At 37.3% G+C, this 19145-nt stretch overlaps 1 protein-coding gene across 1 annotated transcript in view; it reads right to left on the reverse strand.

Moving 5' to 3' along the window:
- Positions 1 to 19145, reverse strand: part of CFAP54 (cilia and flagella associated protein 54) — a 301384-nt gene that overhangs the window by 140382 nt on the left and 141857 nt on the right. Inside the window, exons 35-39 of the mRNA XM_012814149.2 lie at positions 18666 to 18844; positions 16904 to 17131; positions 12426 to 12649; positions 12196 to 12331; positions 9391 to 9499 (exon numbers count right to left, since the gene is read on the reverse strand). Coding sequence (XP_012669603.2) covers positions 9391 to 9499; positions 12196 to 12331; positions 12426 to 12649; positions 16904 to 17131; positions 18666 to 18844 — 876 coding nt within the window. The remainder of the gene's footprint in view (positions 1 to 9390; positions 9500 to 12195; positions 12332 to 12425; positions 12650 to 16903; positions 17132 to 18665; positions 18845 to 19145) is intronic.

Consider the following 19145-nt stretch of genomic DNA (forward strand, 5'->3'; position numbering starts at 1 on the left):
GAGCAATTCCCAAGGTTCTATAGACAAGATCAAGAAAAGGAGAACATGCCGGGAAGAATCACACTATTTGATTCAAACTAGTCACACAAGACTGACCCCAATGGTTCTCCCATTGTTTGCTGACCAGGAGGGGATAATCTGATTTATCACTATTGGTAAGACATACAAATTTATGATCACCGACCTCACGGCACTAGACCCTCTGCATTGCTCTACAACACTGCTCCTCTCTCTTCTCCTATTCCTTACAAGCCAGACCACTTTCATTCCTCCCAAAATTTCCAACCCTATTAGCACTGACTATGGTCATGGCCCCCTACTTCATTAAAAAAATCTCAGGTACCCCATGAGAATGCTTTCAACCTCTGTGCTTACCACCTGAACACTTTCCAACCTTCAGGCCTATTCTCTTCTCCTTCCTTTCTGCTTTAGCAGAAGTGGTGTCTTTCTCTCCTATCTATAAGTTCCCCCCCCCCACTTGTTCTTTTCACTTAATATATAACTATGCTCCTTTTCTCTTATTTAAAAAAACACATAAATAAAGCAAAGCCCTCCTATCTCCCCACCCCCAGCTCTATATTTCCTTCTAGATTCTGTGGCTGTCTCTATCTTATCACTGATAAGCCGCTGAAAGGCAATTCTGTACTCAGTGAGTGTACAGGTACAGATCACCACTGTTGTATCCACCACTCAAAATACCCCATTCCCCTCCGCATGAATGCCAAGGTCACAAAGTCATTCATTCATCAAAGAAATATTGAGTTTCTACTATACGTCAGGCACTGATGAAGACATTTAGATTATATCAGGGAACACAACGATAATCCCTGACTTTACAGAGCTCGCATTTTACCAGGGGAGTTTTAAGTTGAATGGTCAAGGTGCTCAGTTTTAAGTTGAGTGGTCAAGGTGCACCCAACTGAAAAGATGATATACACAACTTAAAGGAGGAGAGGGGCTTACTATTCAGAATCTGGATAGAGGAAGAAGCATTTCAGGAAGGAGAAATAGCTAGAGCTATTAAGACTTTAGTTGGGGTGTCAGAGCAAAAAGGCCAGTGATAATGACCATCCCTACTGCCAAATACAGTAGACAATCCATCCCCACCTATAAGATCTAGGTCTCTGACTGTTGACTGCTTCCTCTTCCTTAAAACTTCCTCTCACCTTGGCCTTGCCTATACTACTGTCATCTGTTCCACTCCCAGCTCTGGGGACAGGTCCCAACCTCTCTCAGACAGTGTTCCTCCTCTGTTCCATGGCAGTAGTTAGAGCTCTTCACATGCTCTGTGCCCCTTTGTCCTGTGTACAAAGTAAGGTCATACTTCCCTACCTCTTTTGAAGTTAGGTGTGGCCCTGTGACTTTGGTTAACAAAATGTCAACAGATATGACATGTACCACTCTCAAGTAGCAGCTTTAAGAGCCAATGTGTGATTTCCCACATTTTTTTTTTTTTGGTCTGAAAAATGGAGACAATAACCAATCTACCTCATTTGGTGATTGTAAATTCAATTCACAAAGAACTTGTAAGGGCGCCTGAGGTTTGATGCATGCTTATAATTCTTTTTGGGGGGTTGTTATACTAATTGAATATGATGATCCAGATAAAGGCCTTAGCATAAAGCATTTAGAATATGTACATGTGGTCTGGCAAAGGCCTTGCTTGTAACCCACACCTCCACATGGGTTCACCACAAATCTCTTAGTATAGCTCTCCTAGAGGGTAAGATTAGAATTCTGTTTCTTGACTGAGAAACAATCATGAGAGCTTGTGTCAAGGTGGAGATCCCATTATGAGTAGCAGCAACCCCATACTCCACCTCACTGAACAGAGCAGCATGTGCAGAAAATAGACTTTGTTCTCCCTTGGCTTAAGGCAGTGAGATATGGGAGTAGTTGGTTGGTGCTACCCAGGATGCTGCCCTCAGGTCTGCTGTGATAACCAAGCCCCCTACCCTTAAAAAAGAAACTTCCTTCGAATCCATTAGTCCCAGCCCCCTCAAGGGTGAGGAGAACTCTGAGAAGAGGCCTGAAGATAAGGGAGTGCGTGGGGAAGGGGAAGAACTTTGAGGAGAAACTTGAGATAAGAAAATACATAGGAAGGAGAGGCTTGAAGTACCCCCCCCCACCTTGTACTATGCAATTCCCCCTGCCCAAGGCTAACCACAATGATTCAGCTTCTGTACCTCTGCCTGCTTGCTGTGACACAGAAATAGGGTATAAAGACCCATTTGATCTGTCATTCAGGGTCGCTTGCTTCCTATGGAAATGACTCCTGGGCAGGTACAATAAATTTCTATTAATTATTTACATTTAAGTGGGGTCCATAAGACTGCACTCCACATAACTCTGCCTGGGTGACCTCATCCACACCCATAACTTCAACTTGCACCAATATATTGATTACTGAAATACAGATCTCCATCCAGCTCTCTATGGAATTCCTCCTTTTTTTTCTTTTTTTTTTTTTGACTGGGGCTGGGTTTGAACCTGCCACCTCCAGCATATGAGGCCAGCACCCTACCCTTTTGAGCCACAGGTGCTGCCCTGGAGTGCCTCCTAAAACATCCTTTTAGAGCTGCTGGATAGCTCTACTCAGTTATCATCCACATTTGGAAGAATTACATCCAAGCAAGTAATTCCAAAGTAATCTTTTGCTCTCACCTCTTCCTCCCTTCAGTTTTCCTGCCTGGGTGGAGGCGCCATCCTTCATCTAGCCGCCCAAGCCAAAAACTAAGACAACTTGAATTCCTCCCTCCCTCATCCCTCCTACATCTAACCAGAGAGTAGCCCTGTGGACTTCCTCTGCCTTTCTTTCATACCTTGGGCAATTTTCATTGCCCAAGTCCAGACTGCATATACTTCAATACAAGTCAGGAGTAGCCACTCTCCTGTCTCCATTGGGACCCCTTTCAATCCATTTCCCATATTGCTGCCAGGAGGTCTTTTATGATGCAAACATGATTGTTTCACCTTCCTTCTTTAAATCCTTTTAGTGAGCTCCTTTCACTATCCAGATAAAGTGGCTCTCTTTATCCTGTTCTCTAAGACATTATATTATCTAATTCCTGTCAATCTTTTAACCTCAGTTTTTGCCTTTTTCTTTTATATTAGCCCCATTTAATTACGTGAGTCTCTCAAAAGGAGATGCTAGCTGTTAACAGCTTATAGCAGCAGCATCAGTAACAATATCACATGTAATAATATTATATGTCTTATCACTCTATCCCATAATCTTGGTTTATTTATTGATCCCCTTCAATGGACTGTAAACTCCTGGATAACAAGTCTCTAGTTTCATTCATCTTTGTATTCTCAGTACCTCGTACAGCACTTAACATAAGTAATTTACATCAGTAAATGTTTGCTGAATAACTGAATGACAGGCTGACTGATGATGAATTAATGAATTATAACATTTATTTATACACACATATATACTTAAAAACCAATAGATAAATTAAGTGAAAGAATCCTAACACTTCAAAGAGAGGACTTACATTCCTTTCCTATACCAGAAACAGAGACAAGCAGAGAGTATAATTAAGACCAGACATTATTCCCATTTTCATCTTATTTTGTTGCTTCATTCATACAAGTTGTACTGCCCAAAAAAAAAAAAATTCCAAAAGGACTTACCACCTAAAAACAAAGAAGTTATGATGTTCACAAATCTCCTGCTCTCTAGTTAAAAGACCTACCCCAAGAGTGGGGAGCCCGTGGCCTTAAGTCTAAATGTGGCCTTCTATGTCCTGAAGTACGGTCTTTTGACTGAATCCAAATTTTACAGAACAAATGCTTTTATTTTTATTAATACATTTGTTTGTCTTTTACATTTTTGTTTTAAAAATGAATGTATTTTAAATACCAAAGAATAAAATAAGTTTCAACAAAATAATCCTCTAGCATGGTTTATTATTATTTTGTTGAAACTTATTTTATTCTTTGGTATTTTAAATACATTCAATACCTTTCACAATAGCAACAAAGAAAATAAGATACCCAGGAATAGCTTTAACCAAGGAGGTGAAAGACCTCAACAGGGAGAACTATGAAACACTGAGGAAGAAAATTGCAGAGGATATAAACAAATTTAAAAACATATCATGCTCACAGATCAGCAGAATCAACATTGTTAAAATGGCTATACTATCTAAAGTGACTTACAGATTCAATGCAATCTCCACAAAAATACCAATGTCACTTTTTGCAGATCTAGAAAAAATAACTTTACGCTTCATGTGGAACCGGAAAAACTCTGATTAGCCAATGCAACCTTAAACCAAAAGAAGGAATCACTTTATCAGACTTTGAGCTATCCTGCAAGACTACAATAACCAAAACAGCATGGTACTGGCATGAGAACAGAGATATGGACCAATGGATCAGAGCAGAAGACACAGATATAAAATCATCCTCCTGTTGCCAGGAGGCTGCAACAAAGAAAATAAGATACCTAGGAACAGCAAGTATCTTTGATTAAGCAAACAAAAATATACAATGAGGAAAAGAATTACTATTTTCTAAATGTGCTGGGAAAATTGGATAACCATGTAGAAGACTCAAACAGAATGTGCACCTCTCACCATTAACAAAAATTATTTCGTGATGGATAAAGGACTTAAACCTAAGGCACAAAACTATAAGAATTCTAGCAGAAGAGGTTAGAATAAGTTTTATAGATATCTTCCTAGGCAAAGAATTTATGAAGACCCCAAAGGCAATCACAGCAGCAACAAAAATAAATAAATGGGACCAGATTAGATTAAAAAGCTTCTGCACAGCTGAGGAAACAATCAATAAAGCAAATAGACAACCTATAGACTGGGAGAAAATATTTACATTCTACACATCAGATAAAGAGCTAACCGCCAGAATCTACAAAGAACTAATATAAATTAGCAAAAAGATATCAAACAACCCCCTTAAAAACTGGGCAAAACCACATCACAAAGTCCCAAAGCTGCATGAATGTGGAGAAAAGGGAACACTTTTATACTGTTGATGTAAACTAATTGCAAACTAATACAGCCTCTTTGGAAAGAAGTATGGAAAATCCTCAAAAAGCTAAAAGTAGACCTTCCATTAGATCCTGCAATCCCACTACTAGGTATCTATCCAGAAGGAAAAAAATCAGTTTACCATAAGGACATCTGCACTAGAATGTTTATTTCAGCTCAATTTATAATTACCAAGATGTGGAATGAACCCAAGTGCACAAGGATTAATTAACTGTGGCATATGGATACTGTGGAATACTATTTAGCCATAAAAAGATGAAGATTTTATATCTTTTGTATGTACCTGGATGGAGATGAAGAACATTCTTTTTAGTAAAGTATAACAAGAATGGAAAAGCAGTATCCATTGTACTCAACACTAATATGAAACCAGCAGAACAAATACACACCCATAGAAGAGAGGAAACACATTTTAACTCAAGTGAGGAGAAGGAGGAGGAAGGAGAAGGGATAGGGGAGGAGAATGGGCATTAGTAGACTCTCATCTAACAGGCACGATGTGAGGGTATGTGGTGTGCCTTCTGGGTGAGGGGTCCAACTACAACTTGGACTGTACTTGACAAACGCAAACAATGTAGCCTAATCATCTGCACCCTCACATTAATCAAAAATAAAAAAATGAAAAGTAAAACACGGGCAAAAGACATGAATGGAAGCTTTTCAAATGAAGATAGACCTATGACCAATAATTATATGAAAAAATGGTCAACGTCTCTAGTCATCAGGGAAATGTAAATCAAAACCACAGGGAGCTATTGACTAACTCTCATGAAAACAGCTTTTACACAAAAGTCACACGCCGTTGATGAGACTGAAAATTTGTACCACCTTTAGGGAAACTAGTATAGAGAAACCTAAAAGAACCAAAAGTATCCGATTTAGCAATTACACTACTGAATATTCACTTGAAGGAAAAAAGGCATTCTATAAATGCACCCAAAAGTTTATGGCAGCACAATTCATAATTACAAAGAGCTGGAAACAACCCACCTACCCATCAATACTTTAGTGCAGGGGTCCTTAAACTTTTTAAACAGGGGGTCAGTTCACTGTCCCTCAGACTGTTGGAGGGCTGGATTGCCGGTTCTGGGACGAGTCGTCTGCTAAGCAGGACGGGCAGCGGCAGCAAAAACACTCTATGGGCTAGATAAATGTCCTAGGCAGGCCATATGTGGCCCATGGGCCGTAGTTTGAGGACGCCTGCTTTAGTGGATTGGAACTGGAGATCCCCCTGAGTGAGTGGTTCTCAACCTTCCTAATGCTGTGGCCGTTTAATACAGCTCTTATGGGTCACAACCCACAGGTTGAGAACTGCTGCCCTAAGTAAAGTATCACAGGAGTGGAAAAACAAACACCATATGTGTTCACTATTAAAATTGGAACTGAATGATCAACACTCATGTCGATCACTGTTGTGTACATGTGGTAGTAAAATTCAGTGGAAATCAAGCAGGTGGGCATGGGAGGGGATGAGTAAATTCATACTTAATGCGTACAATGCACGCAACCTAAGGGTAACTATAACCTTGACTTACACTGGACAAAAGTAATGCACGTAACCAAAACATTTGTACCCTTGTAACATTCTGAAAGTTTTTAAAAAAGAAAAGAAATAATTCTCACAGATTGACAAACACAATTAGAATGTTAATAAGCAATAAGGGCTAAACTGATGGCTGCTACACACATGATTTAGATCTAACTTCCTCCACCTGACTGGCACCACTGCCCCACAAGGCTGGTTGGTGAGAGTTTATGGTGGTCGAGTTCACCAGTCTGTTAACAGCTTTTGACAACACTGCACTGTCTCCCTGTTTGAAGTAGGATTCGTGAATAGCTGCAGAGCTCAAAAGTAGTTTTTAATTTGGTCACTTATTAGCCTATCATGTCAAGGAAGACCAAGAGAATACAAAAGGAAGAAAACAGATTTTTTAATGAGGATTGGGAATTGCAATAAAATCTTATTTCTGCTAAAGATAAGATGATTTGCCTGCTTTGTGATATTGCAACATCAACATTAAATTCAATGCTCATTAGCATTGTAACAATCATAACGACCACAAATATTTGAGATTAGAGGATGAGACCTGAAAGATTGTATTGCAGAAATTAAAACGTGAAAAGTCAAAGAAAAGACAATTCTTTCAAGCAGCAGTTAGAGCTGGAAATAATGCCACTGAAGCAACTTATAAAGTAGCTTATATAGCTGGGGTAAAGGGAAGCCATTCAGTGATGTAGAAATTGTAAAATAATGCATGGTTAGCAATCATTGTAACCTGGTTTCTTGCATTCTCAATGAATCCCCAGCAATTAAAAAAAAAAGCATCGTTAAAGTTATGGGATGCTTAAACCCCAATAAAAGTTCCAAAGTACAAAGAACAGCCTCTTTCAAGGACAGCCATAACTGATCAGCAGCATGAGTTAGCCTTCAACTTAACAGAATAACTTCGTGCAATACTTGCAGAGGAAAATATAGTAGAAACTCTATAAGTTGACCAGTCAAAGGACTTTGAAAAACCGGTCAACATATGGAGGTCACCAACATAAGGAACTAGGCCTACTGCACTGATGTGTACATGTGGTGTATGTCTAGTCTATGAAAATTAGGTCAACTTAAGGAGGTGGTCAATGTAGGGAGGTGCGCAACTATGGAGGTTCTACTGCATATATTATTCAATTACTTTGGATAAATCAACTGATTCTACTGACTTGGTGCAGGTTTTATACTTCATTCAGGTCATAACAAGATTTTCTTTACTACAAAGAGTTACTCGCTTTGGACATTCTTGCAAACAGAATACAGGGAATAGATACCTCAACAACTTTCAAGATAAATGTGAAGTTGGACTGAATTTGGTAAATTGAGTGAACGTATGCGAACAGGGCTCTCATTTTTTTTCATCAGCAAAGTCTCTGTACTAAAAGTACTTTTTTAAGTGACACTTTGCCACAGTTGTAAGTATTGTTAACTATATTTCTGCAAATACAACATGGCATTGTCACTTTCATAACATGCTCAAGTTGAATGATGAAGTATTCAGCCTTGGATTTGCCATAGCATTCTACAGTGGGTTGGCTATCTCAGGGACAAGTGTTAGCCAGTTTTATCTCTGTGAGAACTAATAGTTAAGTTTTATGAAGAATCAGCATTGTGAATTATTGAAAGAAGATTTCCATATGAACACAGCATTCCTGTGTGATATTACATCAAATCAAAATGAATATTTGTAAGGAAAAACTAAGTCTATATATATGTGGCAAAAAAATCCAAAAATATATAAAAAAAAATCTCTGTTTTCAAAACACTTCTTCAAAAGGAAATTCCAGATGAACATTTCCCCCAGTTAGCAAAGGTTATTGATGAGCAGAATGATATATGTGAATCATTTGAAGAATGTACAGCTGTTATAGACCTATTAATTGGAGAATACAATGAAGGTTCAATGACTTTGAGAATCAAGACATCACGCTTAAATTAACATTTCAGCCTCCAACCTAGTTGATATCTCCAAGATACCTAAAGAGTAAGCTCTCAGTAGATGACATTATAAGCCATTCATTCTAAAAAAGATCCAACCGAAATGGAAAAATGCAAATCTATTCATACGTTCTCCTACCTAAGCAAATCAAGATGCCTTTAAGGTCACATATGACTAATACCCATCTTAAAGGACCAACTGAAACTGTGGCCCTCCATGCTGCAACCAAATATTCAAATGCTTTCCAACAAAGAACAGACACAATAAAGTTATTAAAAGGTGAGTTTACTTTAAAATTAACAATTGGTTTTCACTCTTTGAAATTAGTACATAGTGGCTAGATTTTTACAAATAATGTACATTTTTAAGCATATCTAAGTGAAGTTTCTTAAGTGTGGTTTTATTTGATTATAGCTAATTAATGCAGCCTTCCAACAGGCAAAATTTCTCTACCCCGAACCTATAACTCAAACATGGTAAAGCCAATAAAACCATCTATGCTCACATGGACGTGGAAATTATTATAGGAGTGAAGACAAAAAAAAAAAAAAACAGCAAAAGATCAAACAGCAAGATTTCCAAGTAAGATAAAAACAGAGAAAAATATGCAAATCAACCTTTTCCCATCTCTATTTTTTCTTATCAATTGCCCTTTTCCTTTTTCTTTATTTCCCTTCTTCAACTTACAGATTAAACTTTTTAAAAAGTGATTTAATCCCCCTTAAGTGATATTTATAGCAATATAAAGTGGCAAATATCAAGTGTATTATTTTCAGTCAAATAAACTTGCAAAAAGAGTTTATAAACATTTAATAAAGGAAGATTTGGCATGCGGAAGACAACAGCAAACTTTAAGGAAAATAAAGTTTCAAGTTAAAATTGGTTCTGACCTGAACTGACAGACACTTTCAGTAACTCTGTGTAGTATATTGTTTCCATTTCTTCCATGGTTGAAGAATTAATGACAAGCTGCTTCCCAATGAAATTTCGGCAGGTTATCTTAAAAAAGAAAAATGAAAACAAACACCACTTAGGTATTTATAGCTTAAAATTTGGCTTACTTAAAATGTTTCTCTCTTTTTTCATTTGTCAAAATTAAGAGATATAAAACAATACTACAAACAAAGGCTGGCAGAATAGCATTTAATCATAAGAACTTTCTGGAAAAAAAAGCAACATAATTTTTCATATTTCTATTGTACAGCACAGCTGGAAGAGCTTAAGGCAAATTATGTAGAACAATTAGAATATGATTTTCTGTAATTCTATAAATCCTCCAGTATCCATCTTCCATTATGTAGGCTGAAATATATTTAAAATATTGGCTGCTTTTCTAATGGCAGATTTTTCCACCTTATTCATAATTAATTCAATTTTAACTTCCCTAAAGTTTTGCCGAACTAACCTCATAGTATTTTCACAATTTATTCTTTAACAGACACATTAGAACCACTGTAAGTTGACCACCCAAAGGACTGTACGAAGCTGGTCAACACATAGAGGTGGTTGATAGCTCCTAACATAAGGAGCTAGTTTTGCTGTACTGATACAAAGGACTGTACGAAGCTGGTCAACACATAGAAGTGGTTGACTAGCTCCTAACATAAGGAGCTAGTTTTGCTGTACTGATACGTATGTGTGATACATGGCCAGGCCATGAAAATGAGGAGAAGCAAAAGTAGGAAAGCATCCATTCTGTGGTGTAAACACTTCATCACAGTTATTAACCAAACACTAATCTAGGTGCTGCCATCAAAGGATTTTGCAGATGTTAATTAAAGATCCCTAATAAACTGACTTTAAATTAGGGAGATTATACTTGGTGGCCTGACTAATCAGGAAAGGAGTCTCTGCTATCCCAGCAGTCTCCAGGACTCCAGACACCAAAGAGCAGCCAGGTCTTCAATTGTGCCCTCCTCCCTGGATCTTCCCTCACTGACTGCCTCTAAACAACAGATTCTGCCCATGCCTGTGGGGTTCCTTCCTGTTCATGATCCTGACTGCCTGCCCTATGGAGTTTGGACTTGCTCAGCCAGCCCCTCTCAATCATGTAAGCCAATTCCTTGTAATAAACTATTTGACAACTTAACAGACAGACAAATAGACAGTGCATATTTGAAAAATATAGCTGGTCTTTGTCCTCATTTTCCTGGCATACAACCCCTAAAATCCTTGGAATCTCCAAAGTGATGTCTTTTTCTATTCTAATGAGTTGACTGAAGACGACTGGTAACCCCAAGGAAGTGTTCGGTCAACAAAATGACCAAGGCGTGATTAGGACTTTCAGCCACAGTCCCCAACCTCTACAGAAGGTAGAGAGGGCTGAGAGTTAAGTTGATCACTAATGGCCAATATTTAACCATTGCACTTCTTTGGGTTTTTATGGAGCCTTTGTTAAATAGGCATGGTCCTGAAGGGAGCTTCCAGAGAGCTAAAAGCTTAAAGGCCCCTAGCAGGTACTGCACTGAGAGAGAGGGCATGGAAACCCCTATACCGCAGCCTATGTATTTCTTTGTTTCCTTCATAATGACATAATAACTAGTTTATAATAACTAACTAAACACTAAAATGTGTTTCCTTGAGTTCTGTGAGCCACCATAGCAAATGAATCAAATATAATGAGGATGTCACAGGACTTCAATTTATAGCTGGACCATCAATAGCACAGATAAAACAACCTGGGGTTTGCAATCAGCATGGGAAGTGGGGGGCAGTCTTGTGGGACTGAACCATCAACCTTGGGATGTAATGCTGTCTCCAGGTAGGCAGTGTCAAGAATTGAACCCGAGGATACCCAGATGATGTCCACTGTCAAACTGATTTGTTGCCTGCTGGCGGGAAGAAATTCCCACAAATCTGAGGTCAGAGTCATGTTGTAAGAGAGCAAATGGAGAAACTAAGTTTGCTTTTTCCACTCAGTAGGTAAGCTAGACCTGTCTTACTAGTTCTGTTCCTCTGGTTGAACCCTGACAGATACAGGCAGTTAGATACAGCAACACAAAATTCAAGAGAAAGGTCTAGAGTAGTCCTCGCTGACTGAGGGCAAGGACTCACAAGCACACAGGCAGATGTAGGGAGCAGGGTTTGTATTTCAGCCCCTGCATGTGCCAGGGGCCCATTGGGCAGGATGCAGACTGCACAACTGTATGTGATGGCTCTGATTATGTAGTCAATACGTATTTATTAAATTAGTAAGTGAGAGGATTTACTTATCTCTTTTTTTCTACCTGGTTCAACTACACCATGACTTCCATGGGCCCTAGGCACTTTTGCCTTCATGGGCCATTCCTGTATTTAAAAATTATTAAAAATTACACTTTACGGTGGTGTTAATATACAAAAATAAGAATAGCACAAATGAAAACTTTTGACCTAAAAGTTACTTTTTTCTTCTTATTTTAAAAGAATTAAAATAATTAGTGGGCCCCTAGAAGTATTGTGAGCTCTAGACCCTGTTTCAGTGATACCTAATGGATAAGTCAGCCCTGACCTGAATATTAGCTTCTTGTACATGAGGACTTAATTTTCTGTTTACACTGTATCAAGAAGATACTGGCACATAGGCTCTCGATAATGTTTGTTCATTTGAATGATAAATGTCTAAATGAAAATAATAATGATCATCTAATTTCTTTGTATTTTATATATGTACTAATAAGGAATCACAACTACATGAATAGCAGAGCTGGCCTTACCTTGTCCCCACATTTAGACTCATACATTGTACAAGGTTGTTGGGTGATATCTAGGCCCTTGAACTTCTGTATTCTCAGGAGAAGCTGGTGCTGTGCATATACTAGAAGTGGTGTCACTTGTTCTGTATACCGTTCACTAGATAGGAGTGAAGAATACATTAAAAAGTAAACATTAGTTAAAAGACTAAATTAATTCTGACACTTCCAATTGCCATTACAGTAGTACTTACTGTGAAATTTCATTGAACTGAATGGCAAGTGATATTAGTGTTTCCCATTTTTCTACTTGATATAAAATTTCCAGAGCTTTTAATACGAAGTCATGGATCCATTTCAAATCAACCACATTTACGTCATCCAAAGGATGCTCAAAAGTAAGGCTAGAGCCACCATTATCATTTTTAATATTCCCATAACAGCTTGGAACACTGAACTCTCCTTCATCTTCAATAGACTGTAAGTAACACATTGAAAAAAAATGTGAAATTTCAGATTTTACTACATGTTGTTTCTGAAAAATGAACGTGATAAAAATGCAGGATGAAAAAGAACTGAACAAAAAGAAAATTAAAGTATGTTTTGATTATACAAATCAAAGCTTGATAATTTGAGGCAGTACTATACAATATAAATTCCTGTGATTATGGAAATGTGCTGTATTTGTGCTGTCCGATATAGTTCAGTATAGCCACTTAACACCTAAAGCTACTGAGCTTGTGAAATGTGGTAAGTGCCACTGAACTTTTCATTTTATTTAATTTTAATTAATTCAAGCTTAAATTTATACAGCCACACACGGCTAATGGACTAAGATATTTAAGGATATTAAACCAAAAAAGTTAAAGTTTTTAGGGAAAAATAGGCTTTAATTTAAAGAAATAATGAAGTTCCCCCGTTATATTAGATACATTTGTTAATTCATAGAATAACATGCCCAATTCCTTGATGAAAAGGTCAAACCTAAGGAAGAAAAAAAAATTTCTAGGAAGATCCTCTTTTCACCTAAAGAGTTACTATGTAATTACTGTGTTCAGTTCCCATGAGTCCCTGATATATTTCTGTATACCTCTTGAAAACCTTAAGGGCCAAGCAAAGCCCCTTAGATTCATTTAAGGGCCAGGCTATCACCCCAAACCATTGAGTAATTCAAGTCCTGTCTAGCTCTATCCCATATATATATTTGGAAAGGAAGGTATAAATAAAAGCAGAGGCTCAGCACCTGTAACTCAGCAGCTAGGGCGCCAGCCAATACACCAGAGCTGGTGGGTTTGAATCCAGCCCAGGCCTGCCAAACAACAATGACCACGACATAAAAAAAATAACTGGGCATTGTGGCGGGTGCCTGTAGTCCCAGCTACTTGGGAGACTGAGGCAAGAGAGTCGCTTAAGCCCAAGAGTTTGAGGTTGCTGTGAGCTGGGACGCCATTGCACTCTACCAAGGGGCGGCATAGTAAAACTCTGTCTCAAAACAAAACAAAACAAAAGTAGAGGATAAACAGCCCCTCTAACAAGATCCACAGTCCTTGATGTTAGAAGAGAACTTGGAAGTCACCTAACTGTGAAATGTAATATGCATACCTAAAGTCGGGCTAAGTGGGTGTGAATACGAGCTATAGCACATTCTCCTTACTAAGGTATCACAAGAATTGAAAAGCAAGTATCAAGTGGACTCAATACTAATAGAAGAAAACATACACATCTACGCAAAAGAAAAACACAATTAAACTCAAGTGTGAGAGACAGGAGAGGAGGGTAGGGGGTTGGTGTGCTCTCACCTAACAGGCAAAATGTAAAGATTTATGGCACAACTCCTGGATGAAGGACACAACTACAATTTGGACTTTACCTAACAAACACAACGTAACCTAATCGCCTGTACCTTCATATTCATCTGAAATTTTTAAAAAAGAAAAATAAAGGAGTTTTGCATCTACGTTTATGAGAGATACTGGTTTATACTTTTATGGTTGATATCTGTCAGAATTCAGCTGGACTCATTTCTTTAAAAAGTAGATGATTTAATATTTATTCCATGTATGTTTACTAGAATCCCCAGGGAAATAATCTGGGTCTGTAATTTTCTTTATGTTAAAGTTTCTGATTATGAATTCAGTTTTTTTAATATATAGTTTTGTTAATAATTTAAAATTTTAAATTGCACATGAACTTTATGGACACACTGTTTTTAGGGTAATTCAAACTTTCTATTTCTTATTGTGTCAGATTTGCTAGGTGATGTTTTCCAATAAATGTAACCATTTCATTTAAGTTGTAAAATTCATTAATGAAAACTGATCATAATATTCCCTTATTTATCTTTTAATATCTATAGAATCTGTAATTATATTCCTTTCATTACGAATATCAGGAATTTGTCCTTTTCTCACTTTTGTACTTGTACATCAGTATATTCGTTTTAATGATCTTTTTAAATATTAATTTTTGACTTTATTAATTTTGCTTTTATTTTATACCTAATTGATTTCCGCTTTTATCATTTCCTTCATTTCTCCTTATTTGCTTCCTTCTTTTTACTTGCTATCCATTTAATTTGCTTTTCTTTCCCTAACCCCTATGAGTGAGCATTTAGATAACTGAAGTTGTATCTTTCTTCTTTTCTAATAAGCATTTAAAGCTATACATTTCCCTATGTGCACTGCTTTATTTGTAGCCCACAAGTTTTGAAATGTTATCATTAGCTTTAAATATTTTCTTTTTCTTTTTTTTTTTTTTGAAACAGTCTCACTATGTCACCCTCAGTAGAGTGCTGTGGCATCACAGCTCACAGCAACCTCAAACTCTTGGGCTTATGCCATTCTCTTTCCTCAGCCTCCCAAGTAGCTGGGACTACAGGCACCTATCACTATGTCTGGCTATTTTTGTTGTTGTTATTGTTATCATTGTTGCTTAGCTGGTGCTGGGCTGGGCTCAAACCTGCCAGCCTCAGTGCGTGTGGCTGGCACCATAACCACTGTGCTATGGGCTCCGAGCCAGCTTTAAATATTTTTTAATCTCTCTTGTATTTTCTTCTTTGACCCATGGGCCATTTAGAATTCTGTTGTTTAATTTCCAAATATTCAGAGATTTTTCTTCCTATATTGTGGTAATTGGTTTATAATTTAATTCTATACTGGTCAAAATACATATTCTTTAAAATTTTAGTCTCTGAAGTTTTGTTAAGACTTATTTTTTGACTCTGCATGTGATCCATCCTGGTGAATACACCATTTGCCCTTGTGCAAGCTTTCCATCCCACCTGGGTTTACTTCACTTCAATTTGGACATTAATGATCCAGAGTTAGCTCAGACTCTACATGTTTAAAGGCTCAATTCTCCAAAAGACTGCCCTCTCTTCACATGCCAGACACAAGTCTCAAGGTCACCCACTTTCCTGACTGTTCAGCTATAAATTCAAGGTTCCCCATAACACCATCGGGTTTGATGATGTACTAGAATTACTCAACAGAACTTGATGAAAACACTATGCTTATAATTACAGTTTTATTATAAAGGAAACAACACAGAAAGAGTAAAATGGTGAAGGCACCTGGAGTGCAATCTAAGAGGATCCTAAACATATATCTTCTGTGCCCTTCCCAGTGGAATCAAGGTGTGTTATACTCTTGACACAACATTGTGGTCATCAACTAGGAATCTCTTCAAGCTTTGGGTGTTTAGAATGCGGTTTAAATTTTATTTAAATGTTATTAGGCACATACACGTTTATTGGTATATCTTCCTGATTAATTGAGCCTCTTCTTATTGTGAAATGTCCTCCTTTTCCTCTCGTAATACTCCTTGATTTGAAGACTGTTTTATCTAATATAGTCTCAACAGCTTTATTAAAGTACTGTTTTCATAGTATATCTCTTTTCATATTTTCATTTTCAGTCTGCTTCTTTATATTACAATTCACTTGTAGACTTTTTTTTTAATCCAGTCAGACAATCTCTGCCTTTTAATTGGAGTGGTTAGCCCACTTCTATTTAATATGGTCATTGATATGATTGAGTGAGATTTAATATTTCTATTTGTCCCATATTTTTTTGTTCCTTTGTTCCTTCTTTCCTACCTTCTTTGTAGTTAACTACTTCATTTTGTTAGCTTTTAAGCTATATTTCTCTTTTGGTAGTTACCCTAGAAGTTATTAAATGTATCCTTAACTTATCACATTCCACTTAAGAATTAACATTGTACCACTTTGTATAAAGTGTAACAAATTTATGGTAGTTTAATTTTATTTGCCCTTTCTGTCTTTTGTGCTATTGTTGTTAAATATTTTCCTCTAGAAATGTTAAATATTTTCCTCTGGAAAAGGCTGTAAATTCTAGCAGACATGAAGAAGTAGAACAGGGATAGACAGATAAAGCAATGGAATAAAGATCAACTGGAAAGCTATATAATCGCTCAGGATCTATTTATTTATCTGCCAAAAAAGATTGTTTAAGGATAATTTATGTAGGAGATAGAGCTCAGTAAATGGTACTTTCCCTTCCCTTTAACAAAATAAATTTTCAGGGCAAGATATTTTTAATTAATAACAATGCAAGTAATACATTATGAAGAAAATAATAATGAGAAACAAATGAAATATAGACAAACAAAATAGAACTCAAGAAAAATACCAATTCCTACTTATCCCAAACTGCACAATACAAAGATATTTTTAAATTGAATACCATAAAAATAATCACCGAAATGTCCTTACCTTAACAGACTTGGTACACTGCAGATTTATTAACATGTCAATAAGGAATTCTGCCCCCAAATAGAATGGTATGACAGAGACACAGAGAAAACTCTCCTGATTAATAAGAGATGTTTTGTAAATATCCACTGTTTGTTTGAGAAGTATTTGTAGCTCCTGAGTAAAGTTCCAAAAGACCCGGCAGCAGTTCTGAAGCAAAGTCCAATAACCGCCACGGTGAGCAAGAACCTAATACAAACACATTAAAAAAAAACCTCTAAGTTCTGAAAGTTACAGATATCTTAACAATTTGATCATTCTGAAAATAGTATGTATTGGTAATAAAAAATAACTAACCACTTATATATGCTAGACACTGTGTTAAGACATTTATTTGCATTATCTCATTTAATTCTAACAACTACAAAATAAGTGTGCACTAGTATTCTACCCAATTTATAGATGAGGAAATGAAGACATGGGGCTAACTTGCCCAAGGTCATGAATGTACTAAGTGATCAGCTCAGATTTACACACCAGTGGTCTCAATCCTAAAATCCCATTGTTGTAGGTGCTAAGGATGCAGCAGTGAGCACGGAAAATTGAGTGTGCCCTCACATGCTACTTTAGTTTATTTGAGGAGGTCAATGCTAAAAAGGTAGACAAATAAAAATATAATTTCATGGAACAGTAAATTTTATAAAGAAAACTAAAGCTGAAATGGATTGGAACCTGAAGGACATGTTGGGAAAGAAGTCTTTTCTGAGGAAGGGACATTCAAGCAGAGACCTTAATGTTGAGTTGAACAAGTCACATGAAGGTGGCAGTCAGGGTACTGGGTGGAAAAGAGCATTTGAGCCTTAGGGAACAGCTAGTGCAAAGGAGTGAAGGTGAAATGGAGGGCTTCAAAGGGAACAGTCTTAGTGCTTTCAGGACTGCAGAGGCAGGAGTGGCAGGGGCTGGAGGAGCAGAGTCCCATGAGATGTGCAGGGCCAGCTTCCCCAGACCCAGAAGTGGGCAGCAAGGAGGGCACACGCAGTTTGATGCTCATGATCAGAGGGGGTGACCTGGGTTTACTTTATACTTTGTAAAATCATTCTATCCACTCCCTGGAGAATATGGAAATGCTAAGTCTTCCTTTCTTATCTAGAAAGAATAGATTTCCCTTCAACTCTTGAGACATTTGATATATGTGCCCTTCCTCCTATGAGAAAAAAAGAAATTGATATCTTTATAGATAATGATTGCAATCTAGGTCTTAATAATCTATTATGCAGTATTTTAAAAGAATAAAAGAAGAAAAAAGCATTTAAGAAGAGACACAAATGGCAGGAAGAAGCAGGAGCTTGGGCTGAAGCCAGGATTTCCTGTAGCCTGCACTAGAGGAAAGCGAGAGCTTTGTGGTATCCCCAAGAGAGATCAAGACCCTAGAGAGGAATCTCTGGCATCCCAAGAGAACTCCATCCCTGTAGAAAGGTGCATGGACAGTCACAGAACTGCGCAGACAGGGACAAAGATCCCTTAGGCTCTTGGTGGGTGAAGGATGGACGATAGATGATTAAAGGTGTTCACCCTCTCTCCCTGACAACTTAACAATGCATGCCTCAGTATCATGGCAGGCACACCTCACAAGTGACTGAGGCTAAATCTAGCAAGATGAAGTCTTAAAGTCAAAACTAAAAATATGTATAGTAAATAAATACATGCAATATATCATACACACTCAAGTTGATGGGCTGAGATTTATGTCCACTACATTAGCAAATCAGAAGGACTGCATTACCATTGCTCTCCTGCAATATGCAAAGACTTTCAGAAAATGATCCAATAAACTCAAATTTCCTCGATCCTTTTCTTTAGGACTATGACTTGATGGAGAGTCTGAGCTGTAAATAGTGTGCATCTTGGGCATATTCTCATAAGCCATTTTGGAATTAGCAAATGCAGAAAGTTCATCAGCATCTACAGTATAAAAATTAGATATAACATGATTAAAAACATAGAATTAAGTTCCAGAGAACACAAAAGGTGATAAGCATAACATCATAAAAAGAGTAACTTGGATAACAAATGATATGTAAATCTGCAGAAAGGACAAGATCATCACAGACACAATGAACCAAAGAAAGTTTCTAGAAATGGAACACTTAGATCTATTATTTAGTCATAGGGGAAAATACAGGGAATATGTCAAACAAAGGCAATGATGGAAGAAACAATGCAGGAGTGGGAATGTACATGCTTTTCTTTTTTTTTTTTTTTT

The sequence above is a fragment of the Otolemur garnettii genome, unplaced genomic scaffold, assembly GCF_000181295.1.
Source record: "Otolemur garnettii isolate 467f Iridium unplaced genomic scaffold, OtoGar3 scaffold00007, whole genome shotgun sequence".
NCBI lineage: Eukaryota > Metazoa > Chordata > Mammalia > Primates > Galagidae > Otolemur > Otolemur garnettii.